Genomic DNA, 17,040 nt, shown 5'->3' with positions numbered 1-17,040 from the left:
CAGAAAAGAAGAAATAAAATTGTCTTTATTTGCAGATGGCATGATTGTCTATGTAGGAAATTATAAAACTTATTTTAAAACCCGAAATTAATAAGTGAGTTCAACCAGGTCTCAGGAGACAAGGTAAGCATACAAATATCAATTGTTTTTCTGCATAATAAACACCTTTGGCTACAAAAGAGCACCATGAGGAGTCCTTGTAGAGATGGAACTGTCCTTTATCTTGATTATATCAATATTCTGATTGTGATATTAAACTATAGTTTTGCAAGATGTTACTGATAGGGAAAATTGTATTAAGGGTGCACGACATATCTCTGTATTATTTCTTACAATTCCATGTGAATCTACAATTATCTCATATAAAAAATGTAACTAAAAAGTACAAAAAAGGCTTCAGGGAACTCCTGTCAAAGAACGTAATTCAGACTCTTTTGCATGATACAAATGATCCATGGTAATCTAACCTTTGCCTACCTCTAAAGTCTGTCTCTTGTTCCTGGCCTCTAATTCAGCTTCCCACCCAACAATCCAGTCCTACTGGCACTTACATGAACAGAACTGCCAGTGATTAAGTTGTTTCTTCTACTAAAATACCACTTTTGTTCTGATTACGTAGCCGAGTGGTTCTTTTTCTTAAGGGATCAACTTAAATTACATCTTCTCTCTGATATTTTCTTTGCCTTCCTCAGGCTGATTGAAGTTCTTTATACTTCTGTTATACCATCTAGATTCCTTTGATCTTGTAAATACAGTTCTGTGATACTGTAAACTCTTTGAGGGCAGGGAATGTTTGTCATTTATGTACCCCCAGGGTCCAGCACAGTGCCTTTCAGGAGGTAGGTAAAATTCGTTGTGTGAATGAACCATTTCTAAGCAGATTAATTGACAACTTGAACGTGCAAAATGCTGGGAAAAAACTTGCTTGCTTGATTAATTAACACAAAACAAAGGTATAGGAGAGTCCTGACTTGTCACTAGGCCAGCAAGTGAAAAAAATCTTTATTAACCTCCACCAAATAATCGTCCCACATGTGTCCCAATTTTAGTTGGATTACCAAATTAATATTAGTATTATTTTATTTTAGTATTATTAGTATTTTTTATTTAGGAAACTAAAATCTCCCATTAAATAATAAAAATACATTCTTTACATAGTGAACAGAATAGTTTAGTAGATCATTCATATCTTCATAGGATTACCTTTTCTAAAGAGAAATAAAAGCATACAGTTGATCACAGTTTTATTTTCATTCTTAATGAATTATAGTGTTTCAAAGCTATAAATGAGGTAGCCAGTGAATTGGTATCTGTGATAATATTTTTCCTTAATGATATATTTTAATTTAACAAAAATTGATATTCTGAAGTATTAAGAGATTCGCAGTTCATTATGTGCCCAAATCATCTAGAGTACAGCAACCAGTTCATAAAACATTTCTCTTTTTATTAAATGCAAATGGTTCATGATACCTTATAAATAAATGATGAATGAATCCTTTTTTTCTCAGCAAAGTTAAAAGAAGTTATATTCTGGAATTTAATACAAATCTATAATTACAATGGCTGAAAAAAAATTGAAAATGGTTATAACTAAGTTGGATATTCAGTTTAACTTCTAAGTCCATAAGAGTTACCCACTTGAAACAATCTGTGTTTCACCATAAAAGCTTACAGTGGATATTTAAATAAGATTTTCTTTTTTGCCATAGAGGACACATAGCCCAACATCTGCAGGGTAAAAACATGTTGGAAATCCTGGTTGTCTGCTTTGGTTTTAGCTTCCTGATAACTACCAAATTTTCAACACATCCCTGTTTCTCTCATTAAAACAAACAACAACCAAAAAACCCCACAAAAATCCTTGATTCTCTATCCCCTTGCAGTTACAATACTCTCTCTTCATCTTCAGAGGCTTGCCTACATCCAATAGCTTCATTTTCTAACCTAGAACTTAACTCTGCAATCCTCTCCAGTTGGCCTCTGTCATCATCATTTCATAATAACAGCTTTTTGATGATTTCCCTAGTGATCTCTATTTTTTCAGATGCCAATGGACATTTTCAGTCCTCTTCATACTTGACTTTTCAACATTTGAAAGGGTTGACTTTCACTCTATCTTAGTCACTTTCTTCCCTTCTAAGTCACAACATGCTCCTGTTTTTCTGAAGTTATTCTTATGCTCATTTCTGCTACAATACTTTTCCTACTTGTTGCCTGAAATATATCCCTCTTATACTTTAGAGCACAACCAAGTGTCACTTCCTGAGGGAAGCCCCCCTTGACCTCACTGACTAGGTCAAATCTTTGTAGTCTCTCTTAAGCACCTTGGGTTTTTCCTTCCTGACTTGTGTCACAGTTGCCATTTCACATTAGTTTATAGGCTCCTTTGATTTATTTGCCCCTCTCTGTTCTGAACTCTGAGAGGGAAGGTATCATGTTAGTGTTTGTTCACCATCAAGTCTCAACTTTTAGCCTTGTTTTTGACACATTCTGAGTTCTCAATAAATATTTGTTAAATAAATGCCTGAATGAATACATCAGGAAAAAAAAAAAAAACAACTTCATTTGTAAGTAAGGACTTTTTTCCCTGAGAGAGGAAAAAGTAATTCTAATATTCTCTTTACTAGAGAACTTCATGAGAAACTTAAGTAATCCGTTATATTTTTTAATAAGCAAAGATTTAATTTTGTTCATTGACCTGGACATATTTAATATGCAATTCTGGAAGCCATATTGGATTGACCAATTAAAATATGTAAACCAATTCTGAATAATTCAGTCCTTATTTTTGAGAGGAAGAAAACAAACAGTACCTTTCTATAAATTTACTTTATTAATGCATGCTGATTGAAACAGACCTATCCTCAGCAACATATGGACAAGGATATACTTGGTATAGAGGTTTTGTCAAAGAGGAAGAATGTAACAAACAGTACTCTAATATAGGAACTTTCATGTATAAACGAATTTAACAACCTGCTGTGTGTATGCGGGCATGTGTGTGTGTGTTTGTAAATGGTGGTTATACTCATATGTTTTCTGGCCTCTCTCTTCTATTTCCTATTTGCACCCTTTTTCAAAAGGCCTGGCATCTGCTAAATCAAAACCCAACCCTTCTTCTCAAGGGCAAGCAAATCCTCCTTGGTCCTGTCTTTCTCCTTATCTTTGCTTGGGTGCTAATGGACAAATATGTATCTTGTACACACATTTCAATTGCCTAGTACCATGGAACTCAGGCTTCCACAATGGTAGTGGTGGCTGAACAAGAAACCAGCTTAGCTGACAAACATCTCATAGTAGTCCCTTACGATTCTTTTAATATCTGAGGCATCCATTATATTGTCTCCTCTTTTATTTCTGATTTTATTTATTTGAGTCTTTTCTCTTTTTTTCCTAGTTAGTCTAGCTAAGGGTTTTTCGATTTTTTCTTCTAAAAAAGATCAACTTGTAATTTTAATTTTTTCTATTGTTTTTCCATTCTCTGATTTATTTCTACTCTAGTCTTTACTATTTCCTTCCTTCTGCTAACTTTAGGCTTAATTATTCTTCTTTTTCTAGTTCCTTGAGGTATAAAGTTATTTTATCTGAAACCTTTCTTTTTTTTATTGACAGCATTTATCACTATAAATTTACCTCTTAGTATTGCTTTTGTTGCATCCCACAAGTTTGGTATGTTGTGTTCTCATTTCTTTTTGTCTCAAGATACTTTTAAAATTCTCTTTTGACTTCCTTATCGACCCAGTGGTAGTTCAAGAGTGTGTTGTTAATTTTCCATGTATTTGTGAATTTTCCTACTTTCTTACTGTTTTTGATTTCTAGTTTCATTCCATTGTGGTCAGAAAAGATACTTGGAATTATTTCTGTTTTCTTAAATTTGTAAAGACTGTTTTGTGACCTAACATATGATCTATCCTAGAGAATGTTTTGTATGCACTTGGGAAGAATGTATATTTTTCTGCTGTTGGGTAGAAAGATGTTGGCCAAGGGATACAAAGTTTTAGTTATTCATGATGATTAATTTCTGGAGATCTAATGTGCAGCAATGTGACTATAGTTAACAACACTGTTTTGCATACTTGAAATTTGCTAAGAGGGTAGATCATAAGTGTTCTTCCTACACACACAAAGAAAAGAAAGAAAAAAGAAAATGGTAACTATGTGAGGTGATGAATATATTAATTAGTTTGTGGTGATTATTTGTTGATGTATACATGTATCAAAATATCAAGTTATACACCTTAAATACATATAATTTTTTTAAATTACACCTCAACAAAGGTGTAAATGGAGAAAAATGATAGTAAACTGCTTGTATATAAAAATAACACAAAATAAAATAGACTGTACTTTAAATAAAAAAGAAAAAGAAATCAACTTGGATAAGTTATTACCTAGAGTGGATTATTAGTTATTAGTCACCATAAATCTATTTTGGCATTAAATTATAAACCAGTTGGTAAAATTGACCAACTGGCAATCATCATTTTTAGGTAATAACAGTCTCTTTGAAATCAAGGAATGAAAGCTTGCTTTCATTTTATATTTGTTTGCATTTCACAGATTGTATATTTCATAGCAGCAAGCCATTTCAATAAACTCTTTGGTATCCTCACTAGATTAACCAGGGCAGATGGTTGTCTGTTAATAATTCAACAATTATCTTTGAAGATACGTACTACATTCTGCCTTCTCAGGCAATACATTAGCTAGAAGAAGCAGAGCATTTAAGATTCTGAGTTGTGTTGTAGTAGCATGGTCACTGGATTGGAAATACGAATATTCATGTTATTTATCTTGCTCTGCCTTCATCTACCTATATGACCCTGGACAAATGAATTCACCCTCTTTGGGAATTCTTCATCATTGAAGCTAGAGAACTGGCACATATTCTCCCAGCTTTGCACTTCTGTGAATCTTCTCCAAGTCAGTTGTTTTTTTTTTTTTTTTTTTTCTAGAATAAGTATATTATTTGATAACATTTTAATTTTTTAACTCTGGAATTAATTCCAATTTCTTTTCATAGTGAGTGATGCTCACCTTCCAAACGCATTTACTGAAGAAAGGTTTCATTCTAAAATAATGAAAATTTTTAACGTTCGAGAGGAAGCATGGAAGTTCAGACTTCCATAGCATGATTCCTGAAACTTTGACATATTAATTATTTGGCCTCAGACAAGTTACTTAACTGTTCCTAGCCTCAGTTTTCTCATCTATAAATATCACTATTGGGCTTCCCTGGTGGCGCAGTGGTTGAGAGCCCGCCTGCCGATGCAGGGGACACGGGTTCGTGCCCCAGTCCAGGAAGATCCCACATGCCGCGGGGCGGCTGAGCCCATGAGCCATGGCCGCTGAGCCTGCGCGTCCGGAGCCTGTGCTCCGTAATGGGAGAGGCCACAACAGTGAGAGGCCTGCGTACTGCAAAAAAAAAAAAATAATAATAATAATAATAAATAAATATCACTATTAATAGTACCTTTCTTACATGGCATTAAATTGATTAATCCATTGAAATCCCTTAGGAGAGTTGCCAGGATATAATTGTACAATAAATATTAGATATTATAAGCTACTATTATTATTCAAAACTATGAATTTTTTTTCCCAGAATAAAATTCTATAATATAAACACTAACCATTCATTCCCATTGGCAATCCGGCCATTGTAATGCTTGAATTTTCAGGTACTCACATTTCTTCTTTCAAAGTGTGTTTGTCCTCACAACTGTGAAGCGGCCATCAGAACACTAGAGGCTACTCCCTTTGGAGCCCATTAGTTCCCTTCTAAGCACCAGGCAAAGGAATCAGCTCACAGAGATGTGTTGATCCTGGTCCTACCAACTTTGAAGAATGAGCAGCAGTTGTGGAAGATAACCCAGTGGTCTCTCCCCTCAAGGATCTGCCCTTTCAGAGTAGAACTTGTGAGTGAAATGAGAGTGGCCTGGAAGTCTTTAATCTGCAAATAATATAACACATTTCATGGTTCATTATTATCCGAACATTTATAACCCTTCACTTCTATTTTTGATGGGCTTTATCATTACTAGCTTTTAAACTGCCTATATGTCTTTGAAAACTTCAGAGTATTCAGCTTGATAATCTCTTACTGAATGTTCTTTTCCTGAATTCATAGGAGGATGGAAGAGTTTAGATACCCCTATTTTTTTCTTTCTTTATAGAATGATTAGTGTAGAAATGAGCTCTATACTTTCCTTTATTTGTATAAAAATCAAATAAGACAATGTATGTGAAATTAGTTTGAAAGCTTCAAAGAAATATTATTATATGTATTTGTATGTATAAAATATATACAAAATATGACAGTATGTACAATATAAATTTGTGTAAAATATGAGACATCATTATCACTGTATATACGTGGATCAAAACGTTAAGCCATTTTCCAGTATGAAAGTCTCCTGTTTGAGAATATTGAGGATAATTCTTTGAACTACTTTCAAATTATTTTTGTATTGAACACTCTTGTTAAATCATCCCCAGTGTTTCTTCAATGTTATCTTGTCTGCTCTGTGCTGCACTGGATCTGTAACCTCCATGAAGACATCCTATGATGTATTTTTCCACACATGGATGTTCTGAATTTTTAGCCCCTCCCAGGCTTCTTTTCAACAATGTAACTGTCACTTGCATATATAGAGTTATCTTCTCTTCGCAAGAAATTTGCACTTCCACCTATATTAACCTGTTTTCTTTATTGATTATCCCCTTTTCAAGGACAGAGATTTGCTTCTTTCCAGCATAGAGTATGTTACTTCTTTAATACTGGTAGCCACAATTGTTGCTAACTAATACACTCAATAGGCACACATCAGAGACTTTTCCCTTATTCCTCATATAATAGAAAATTATTTCTTTCTTTTAACTCTAGTATAATGGCAATGAGCTTTTATGTATGTACAGAATGAGAAAAATGATGACTCAGTTATTACTTTGATCCCAGCTATATAATTTCATCATCTCAATTGGAAAAATTGTAAAGCTGATGCCAGCATCTTTTAGGTTTCTCACATGACTAGCTGTTCAAAGACTTTTTTTTTTGAGTGTATTTTTCTTTGTGTGCCTGTGTTTTACATTAGAACAAGCAAGTGCAGCTATTGTCATAGCTCCATCAACAATATTTATTGGTGCCTATTGTGAGCTCTACATTTTGCTAGGATTGATAGGGAAGCAGAGTGTATCATATACACTCCTTGCACAGAAAGCACTGACAATATAGTCAAATAATTAAGATTAATATAAAGGACAGAAAGCAAACCAATTGAAGAGACACTACCTAAGAAATTTCTTACAGTGTATAGAAGATGTGAAAAAATTTCCAGAAACTATTACATTGAACCATTAATACTCTACAATAAATTCTTGAACCTGTTTTGATACAATTTTCTGATGGTGGAACTAAATAAGGCTCAAAAAAATTAAATAAGTTGCCTTAGGTCACATAGCTTGTAAATGACAGTGTTTGGATTCCACCTTGGCTCAACAATCTGTCTACCAGTCCCTTAAGAGAAGTTTAGGACCAGGGTAGACGGGAAAAGCTTTGTGAATGAGACAGTACAAGTAATAATAATAGCTACTATGATTGAGTGTTGGATGATAGGAACTCCTCTAAGAAGTTTATATGGTTTTAATTAATTCTGTCTCCAAACCCATGGGGTAAATTTTTTGCATCCCGATTTACAGCTGTAGAAACTGAGTATCAGAGACATTGAATAACTTTACCAGTGGCACAAGAGTGATGGAGCTGGGATTTGAAACAAGGTTTTCTGGCTCCAAAGGCAGTGTTCTCTAGTCATAATCTTAAGATGAACTATTGGAAAACTTGAGTATTGCAAACTAGATGGCCAGAACCAGGGTGTCAGTGATCTGAACATTAAGGCAAAGGCAGGATGTTAGAGTGTCAAGTGGATATTGTAAGAGGTAAAAAAGGAAGTTGAAAATAGTTTTGATGTCTTCAGCTAGGACAACTGATTAAGGGCAGTTACCAACTGAAGTACGATAGTGTGGGAGCAACAGCTCTTGTGGAGGAGTTTTGGTCATGTAGAGTTTAAAGGGGCTGTGCAGACATTTGTATGATATTGGGAAGTCAGGTTTGAAACTCAGAAGAACTTTCAGAATTAGAGATGTAGAAGAGTTAATGATTTAAGTCCCTAAGGTGATCAAGATATGCAGAGAGGTGAAGACTGAGAAAAGAAAGCAATATAAATTGAGAGTGAGAAATTGGAGAGGCGATGGAAGAATCAGAAAAGTATCCTGAAGACCAGTAGAGGGGAGGTTTTCCAGAAGATGGGGGACCAGCCGTGCCAAGTGCTACAGAGAGAGGTCTGATAGGACAAAAATTGAAGAGAGCTTTGGCAATTTGGGTATGGTTGGTCACCCTGATCAGAGCAGTTTCGTGAGAAAATTTGTGTGTTCATTTTTTTTTAACGTGGGGAAATAGGAGCCTGTTGAAGGTTGTACTGGTAAATTATTGGATGTACGGAGGAGTCAGGCTTTGTACAGCCTCAGGTTGAATAGCAGTATACATAAGGAATAGCCACACTTTCCTTTCTGGGCAGAAATCTGTTAGGGTAATAATGCAAGAAGCCATCTAAGTTCTCTGCTTACAGCAAAGCCTCACTACTCACCACGAGTAAAGGAAACCTGAATTTGTTCCTCTAGTGCAGGATAGCAGAGTGACTGCTCATCAGCGTGGAGGAGTTCAGAGGTGAAAGAAGCCTTGAACTACCAGCTATCCTAGTGATAAATGCTCTCCGACTGCTGAGAACGGTAAACCTGTCCGAGTCCCTAATTGGCTCAGCACTGGGTCTGCAGAATTACCAATCCCATTACTCTGCTTCATTTACTTGCCATTCATACTTTTGGGGGTTAGCATCTTTGTAGTATTTTTATGACCAAGGTGGAAGCAGTGGTTTATTCATTTGGGGTAGGATCACCACAAGGCCCAGTATGGTCAACTCTAGAGATGGGAGAAGGCAGGGGAGGAACCAGACCAAAAGCAATAGATCTATGTTTGATTTTTTCAACTCGACTGAGGTATAATTGACAAGTAAAACTGTAGGATATTTGATATATGTGCACATTATGAAAGGATTCCTCCCATCTACTTAATTAAAACATCCATCACCTCCCATATTAATTTTTTTTTGCTGTTGAGAATGTTTAAGTTCTACTCTCTTAGCAAATTTCAATTATATAATACAGGGTTATCAACTGTAGTTACTATATTATATATTAGATTCTCAGACCTTATGCATCTTACAGGTGAAAGTTTGTACAAAAGGGGTAGATCTAGATGGAGTTATAGATAAACATACACATCCTTAATATAGTCATGGAGAAGTCTTACCTTTTCAGGCTGGAAGCTAGAGCATGTCCTTCTTAACTGAAGAAAGGCAAGGACTCAAGCCTGGGGAATTGCATCCCCGTGGTATCTACCACAGGAGATAGTAAAGAGGGATTGTCAAAATAACAAGTTTATAGAAAGCATTCATTTGAACCAGGTGACGTTGCTGATATTCGACTGGTTTTGACTTACACAAATGGCAAATTCTTATAATCAAAATAATAGGAGGGAAAAGAAGACAGGTTGGTTGGGGACCTCAGGTAGACGACTAAGTTTGGTTTTTGAGACTATTTGTAGCTCTTTGATAAAAGTGGATTAAAAGGGTAGGACTAGGGAAACTTATTTACCCTGTGGAGAAGAAAGTGAATAGATGTTATGATCTCTACCTGGACATCTGCCCTCTCGCTTCATCCAAGCTGTTTCTCAGAGCAAAACAAAATCTTTGAAGAGATTTTGCCTAGAAACCTAGGGATATATGTAGAAACCTTTTGGTTATGAAAGGGATTTCAGAATCTGCTAAAAGCAGTTGACTTCCCTCCCTAGGAGAATGAACATGTACACATTAAACAAAAATCAGAATATTTATGAACCCCCTGAAATTCAGGTCAGAAACCTTCATTTAAAAGATAAAGATATATTGATTTCAAGCAGTGATACAACCAAAGTAAAATCCCAAACTAAAACTTAATTTTCAAAGGTCTCTGGAAAGCACAGAAAGAGCAGCTGGGCTGGGGTTAATCATTCCACCTTTGGAGATAAGGCATTTGTACTCAGCATGCTAAGTCTTACAAATCATATATATAATCTCCAGTCTGGAGTCTGGTTTATAGATCAAGGCATAAAGAATTTGGAGCAATGAGGAATTTCTCTCCAATTATTTTCTCAGTAGATGGCCTCCTATGATCAGATTTCAATTATCAGTATATTCTTCTACCAATACTTTGATTGGCTCATTTATTAATAACATATGGAAAAAAGCAGCAAAGTTTACTGTTAAATTCTAGGCTCATCCAGTAGGGTAACCAGGCAGGTGGATATTGGAAAATAGCCTAGCCTTGGGTAATGCTTAATATCGAAGGACTAGGCATTGGTTCTTAATCCTGGCTGTGGATTATAATTATTTTGTGAACACATAAAACATAACACTGTCCAGCCCCATCTCAAGGCAGATTAGATCATAATCTCAGGGAGTGGGGACCAGGCATTGGTACCTTTTAAAAGCATTCCAAGAAGTTCTAATGTACATTTAGGGTTGACAATCACTGGTTTAGAGTAAAATTAGATGGTGGTATGGATACGATGAAGGAAAGCAAGATAAAAGCATATTCTCACAGGTGAGGCCCATGGAATAATGGGAAATCTCTAGTAAATAATGAGTTAGTCGATATAAATTTTTAGTTATTAAATTGTATTTAAAGGTAAGTTTTTACTAGAAACTAACACAGTATTGCGAGGCAATTATACTCCAATAAAGATCTACTTAAAAAAAAAAACTTATAAAAGCTCTTGACCACTGGTTGTCAGTAGGGCAGTTGGCCTTTTGATAGGGTCTACCCTTCCCCCTCCCCCGTGGTTGCCGGCATCCAAAATAAAGCAAACTTTCCTTTTCACCAAAAAAAAAAAAAAAAAAAAAAAACCCCACAAAAAACCAACAAAAAAACCCCCCAAACAAACAAAAAGGAGTTTGCTATAGTAACATAGACTCTTAGGGCTGAGGGTCTTAAGTCACAGGGCTATTATCCCATCCGGCTTTAAAGCAGCAGTAATGTTTTCAAAACTGGCACAAGATAATGTGAGTTATCAAGAGAGGAACTTGAGGAAAGAAAAAGCCCATCTTTAAAAAAGGTTATGCATGCGCTTGGTGCATATTTCAAAACTCACAAAAGGGTAAAGAGTGCAAATCTCATTGCCCTCTGTTCCCAGCTGTCCAATTTCTCTCACTTAGAAGCAATCAATCTCTTGTTTACAATAGTTCATTCATGTATAAGCAGTGTCTTTTCTTTTTGTATACAAACAGCATTGTACAAATGGTATGCACACTCTTCTACATTTTGCTTTTCTCACTAAATAATATACCCTGGAAAATTGCTTATGTTTTAACAAGTCTCAGGTTTAGATGTTGCATGTCCAAACTTGCATCCCTTGATACCAGGCATGTAGTAGGAACTCAACAAATGCTATTGTCAGTTTCATCACTCTTCCTAAATAAATAAACTGACACTGCTGCACCTGTATGCTGAAATGAAATTCAGAACTAGTCCATAAGGGATTTTTGCTGTCTTCACCTTAGAACTATAGTAAAAGCATGCCTTCCATGACGTTCTCAGAAGTAGTGTTCAAAAAGAGACCAAATGTATTTCAAATCCTGCCACAAAAAGGCAAAAACTGTAGTTGACTCAAAAATTTTATGCCAAAGTCTGAGAAATCACAAGTACCGTTGACCCCCAAGCCTTGAATAAACTGAAATCATAGGATTAATAATAAAGCCAATTTTTTTTTACTCAAAAATTTAATTCTAATGTTTCCGTATACCTTTGTTTTAAGTTGTATTTCACTACTTTCCTGTGTTGAAAACTTAACCTCACTGGAACTTGTGTGAGAAGTCTAGGCATTACCTGGTTTTCTAACTCTGAACTTACATCTGTGGTCCATTAACATTAACACACTGAAGCAGTAAGTGGTAGACGATTATAAGTGAAGGTTACTTTTACGATATTTGGTACCTGAAGAGAGCTGTCATGTTCTCTGTGCTTTGTACCTTTGCTAACCACAGTATAAATATAAGCAGTTGATATTTTATAGATCTCTGATGTTAAAAAGTCATGATTTATAACAGCTGAAAGCTCATAATCTCTGCTTTGCCATTTAGGGATTGCTTTCTGCCTTTGTTTTCTGGGCAGCAATCAACACTGTAGACTTTAGTTTAGAGGCAGGGAATCAAAGCAACTGGCAATGACATCGATTGAGTTTTAAAGAGATTTTAAGTTATCTGCATTACTGCTTTGGGTGTATATGTTGTTTGTTAAAAATCCCTATAATCTTAGAATCTTCTTCTTTTATTTTTATTTATTTATTTATTTTTGCGGTACGCGGGCCTCTCACTGTTGTGGCCTCTCCCGTTGCGGAGCCCAGGCTCCGGACGCGCAGGCTCAGCGGCCATGGCTCACGGGCCCAGCCGCCCCGCGGCATGTGGGATCCTCCCGGACCGGGGCACGAACCCGTGTCCCCTGAATCGGCAGGTGGACTCTCAACCACTGCGCCACCAGGGAAGCCCAGAATCTTCTTATTTTAAAATTGAATAGGTTTGGAGCTATTGCCCCTTACTGAATATGCAAGTTCTGGAGTCAGTGTCATTTTTTCCAAGCAGCTCAGCATACTTAGTATGTTACTGGTTACTTTTAAAAAGCATTATAAAGGGGTCATATTGCTTATGTGTGCATGCATGTCTGTGTGTGCACATGAGCCTATGATGTGCTGGAGGGCAGGAGAGAATAGTGTTCGATCAAATCAATAAGGCATTGAGTCATCTGCATTTAGAGTTCATAATGAAAGAGGCTTACTGGCGTTGCTTCAGTTTTCTGAAGCTGATAGTGGTGATAGATGCTGAGAACATATGGGTCCTACGTTTATCACTGTAGTCTTTCCCTTTATTAGACACAAAATAGCTTATAGTACCTGCTGTGTAATTTTTAATAATATTACTACACGCACCCCCCCCCCAATTACTAGAGTGTAAGTTCCCTTAGAGCAGGACCTTACCTGGCTTGTTCAAATAATTATTCCCAGAATTTAGAAAAGTGTCTAGACCATAGTAGATGACCAATAAGTATTTATTAAATTAATATATTAGCACTGTTTAATGTATTATGATTGTTTGTATGCAAACAATCATTTCTGATGAAAGATCTTATTCTGTGCTGTATTATATTTGCTGAGATGTTTATATCATTCAGAGCCTAATGTATGTGTTAATCAGCAGGCTGTTTTGGGGAATAATAATTTCTTTGATGTATCATAACTTATATTTTAATCAAAATTTGAGATCAAATAGAAGTTTTAAGAAAATAGAAACGAAAATATATAAATATTAACGTAATTCCAAAATAAGGAAATATCACTCATTGCCTCAAATGATCTTCTGGGGCATGGACAATAAAAGACAAAACAATTGAACCTTTCTTAATTCAACTGACTTACAAAAAAACATTGTGAGCTTTTATGCATCACTTCCGTTAGTATCCTAGTTGTAATGACATGTTATTTTGATTTTTTATGCTCAATAAATGTAATATTGCTGGAAATTTGGTGCAGGGTCAGAATTGCAACAGTAACAATTTTATATTATCTATAAAAAGTATAGTGCAGTTGTTAACTATTATTTCTAATTAACTATTGTTTCATTATCATTAGATACAATTAATTTGAAGGCACTATAAAATACATCAAATTGTGTCCTCCATGTAGGTAGTCATTATGGTATAGCATTTTCATTATGACACTAATAGCATTCTTTAGTGAGTATATTATCATTGTCCCATGACGCTGGCACTGCTGTGGAATTCAACTCTAATTGGCTATAAAATATCTTTCTTCAGTAGAGGTCAAACCATCTTAAAATATTATCTCAGTGCTTTTAGCTTATCGGAATCATATTGGAAAAGTGATTTATTCTCATTTAGCAGGCAAGAAAATGGCAGCATTGACAGGGCAAGTCAATTGCGTAAGGTCAGTTGACAAATCATTTTTATGTGGGTGAGGTCAAGTTTCCAAAGACACAATCTACTGCACAAGGTGATCAGTGCCTAAGATATATTTGAAGAAATAAAAGTCAAATGTTTACCTCCCTTGGTTAGAAATAATACAGTTAGTGCTGATATGCTCAAGGCTTCAAAATTTGTGAGTTAAATTATATACATGAGTTGCCAGGTTGTATCTGGCAGCTTTTTATACTATGCCAATGTGTTGACCTGTATGGGATAGTAATGAAATAAATTGAAATCAAGTGTTTTGGCATAGTTGTGATAATAAAAATGAATTTCTAGTTGCAACAAATATCTTCTTTGGTATTAAAAGAGCATGAGAAGAAGCAACAGAATATAACAAAGAGGTAGTAAAAAAAAGGAAAATATAACTACATTAAAGAATATTAAGGGTAACTATTAAAAAAATAAATGTAAAAACTAAATAGTGCTCTAGCAAAGATCCAATTAGAAGTGGATAGTGAATCAAAATTATTAAACGGCTATGGTTGGCCTCATATTGTCATCCACTCCTTTATTATTCTCTATTTGGGGAGACCTCTGAGTTGCTTCTAGCAAATTTTTTCTTTCCTGCCTTCCTCCCTCCCCTCCCCTCTCCTCTCCTCCCCTCCCCTCTCCCCTCTCCTCCCCCTCCCCTCCCCCCTCCCCCTCCCCTCCCCTCCCCTCCCCTCCCCTCCCCTCTCCTCTCCTCTCCTCTCCTCTCCCCTCCCCTCCCCTCCCCTCCCCTCTCCTTTCTTTTTCTTACCATAGTTCAGTGTTTCCCAAGTGTGTTTTCCAGAATACAAGGTCCATGGGATGCTCAGATGGGGGATGTGGACAAAGTTTAAGAAATATTACATAGAGTCACTCATCTCTTAGAATTTTCTGATGTACTTTAACACTTTTTAGTCTCAAGAAATGGTCCAAAATAGGAAACCTGTTTACCCCAACCCCTTCCAAAAGGATTTGACTGTGAAATATATATATTATATATATATATTAACATTCCAGACACCTGACTTTAGAAACAAAGGAAGAAGTATCAGTGATGAGAATGTATTGAGGAATGAGGGGTTATGGTTGGGCCAACATAGATTTTTATGGGACACTTTGAAGTTTTGCAGAATTACTGATTTATTTATGCTATGCTTATTTTCCACTTTGCAGGAACATCAGTTAAAAATACTTTGTGTCATTTTGAACTGTATAGTCTGTAAAAATTGTTAAATTTTTATGAATGGATTATCCTTTGAACATGCATAATGTCATTTTGAGGCTGTGGAAAACCTATATATTTTGAGATATTGGATTTTTAAAAAAAATCTTAGAAATTGCTTTTCTTGGAGTTTTTTTAAATTTCATTTAATTGAAAAGGTCATTGCTCAGAAATCACTGTGATTCCAGATTTTTCTGTCTTCTCATATATTTTGAGAATTGCTATTGTCACTTTTAATAGTGATCATGAAAAAAAGTTTAATATTAGAAATTCATAGAAACCACATTTCTCATATAATCTGCCAGACAAAACAATGTATTTAATTGCTTGGAAAATACAAGACTGTTTTATGTTATTAATTTGAATGTGATATATATATATTTCCAGTCCTATATCTTTCAAAACTTATGAAAGGAAAAGTACAATTTGAAAAGCTTTTAGGATGCAGTATTGGAGCAAATGGGCTCTCTGATGCCTGGGCATTTGGTTTGTTTTATTTATGATGGAACATGGGAATATTTTAAAACTAAGAAAAATAGTTTCAATGTTGAGATCCCCATTTTGTTAATATTGCTGTGTTAAATGTGTAAGTATGGAACAGTCAGTGAAATATGAGACATTTTACCCAGTGACATTTTAAATGAATCTCCTTGTAGGGGAAGCCTGTGGGAACACCAGATGCTGGCGCTTATTTCCGTGTGCTCGCGGAGCATGGAGTAGCTGCCTTGTTTACAGCGCCAACTGCCATTAGAGCAATCCGTCAACAGGACCCTGGGGCAGCCTTGGGGAAGCAGTACTCTCTGACAAGGTGAACTCGGGATGCACAGGGCAAATTACATTAAAAACTGCAATCAGAATGAATAACTGAACATTATATATTTTTTCTATCACTGCAGTACCACTATGGAAAGAGCCAAAGGTTCTGAATGTTAAGAATGACTGTTCTAGACATATCTTTGAAATAGTTGGAAATTTAACTATACTGTGAATATTTTTTAATGTCATATCCTGTTTATTTCTGTTCAAATTTTATCAAAATAGTTCTCTTTTTTAAACTACTCAGCTTATATATTTTCCTTAAAGTAAAATGCAAAGTGTAACTTAAAATGAGTATATGTATATATATATATATATACATATATGTGTATGTATATATATATATATACACACATATATATATAACATCTGTCTTTTGAAAATAGACTAATAGTCTAAATAGAGGGAAATATTATTTGATTTCACTTATAGAGATAAAACGTGGAAACTGTAGTCCAAATTACCTATGTTGAAAGAGTGAAGGAAATTATTTTTCTATTGTTTTGTAATAATGTGCTCTGAATAGTTTAGGTATTTTTGTGCTGGTTTATTGACATTCATTTTAGGTTAATGATATGTATATTCAAAGATAATTATAGCAATTTGTGTCTTCAAGGCAGTTTCCAACGTCAAATCTTATTGAACCTTTTTGAAATAGGTCACTGCTATCATGAACTAAAAGCATTTTGTAGTTTCTTCAAGTCAAAAGTGGGTTTGAATTAAGTCAGTTTGAATTTTTTAAATTAAATGCCAGATGTTATGAATTTTATGCTTCTATGGCCCAAGAAGGGGTTAAAACAGGTATCATACAGCAATTGCAGATATAAGCAAGAAGATTTCAATTTGGGCAGGGTCAGTGGTTTTGTTTATTTGTTTCTTTTTCCTCTGTTTTTTTTTAATGAAAA

General features: G+C 35.2%; 1 protein-coding gene across 9 annotated transcripts in view; it reads left to right on the top strand.

Annotated features, from left to right (window-relative positions):
- Nucleotides 1-17,040, top strand: part of ACSS3 (acyl-CoA synthetase short chain family member 3) — a 154,553-nt gene that overhangs the window by 79,651 nt on the left and 57,862 nt on the right. For all 9 annotated transcript variants that reach the window (XR_014017116.1, XR_014017117.1, XR_014017118.1 and 6 more), the window contains one exon: nt 15,976-16,127. Coding sequence is in view for 6 of the 9 variants with exons in the window: in XM_081249922.1 (XP_081106048.1) it covers nt 15,976-16,127 (152 nt within the window). In the remaining 3 variants the exon portion in view is untranslated. The remainder of the gene's footprint in view (nt 1-15,975; nt 16,128-17,040) is intronic.

Source organism: Mesoplodon bidens (genome assembly GCF_964165515.1).
Source record: "Mesoplodon bidens genome assembly, chromosome: 11".
Classification (NCBI taxonomy): Eukaryota; Metazoa; Chordata; class Mammalia; order Artiodactyla; family Ziphiidae; genus Mesoplodon; species Mesoplodon bidens.
This window is presented reverse-complemented; position numbering and strand designations above follow the sequence as displayed.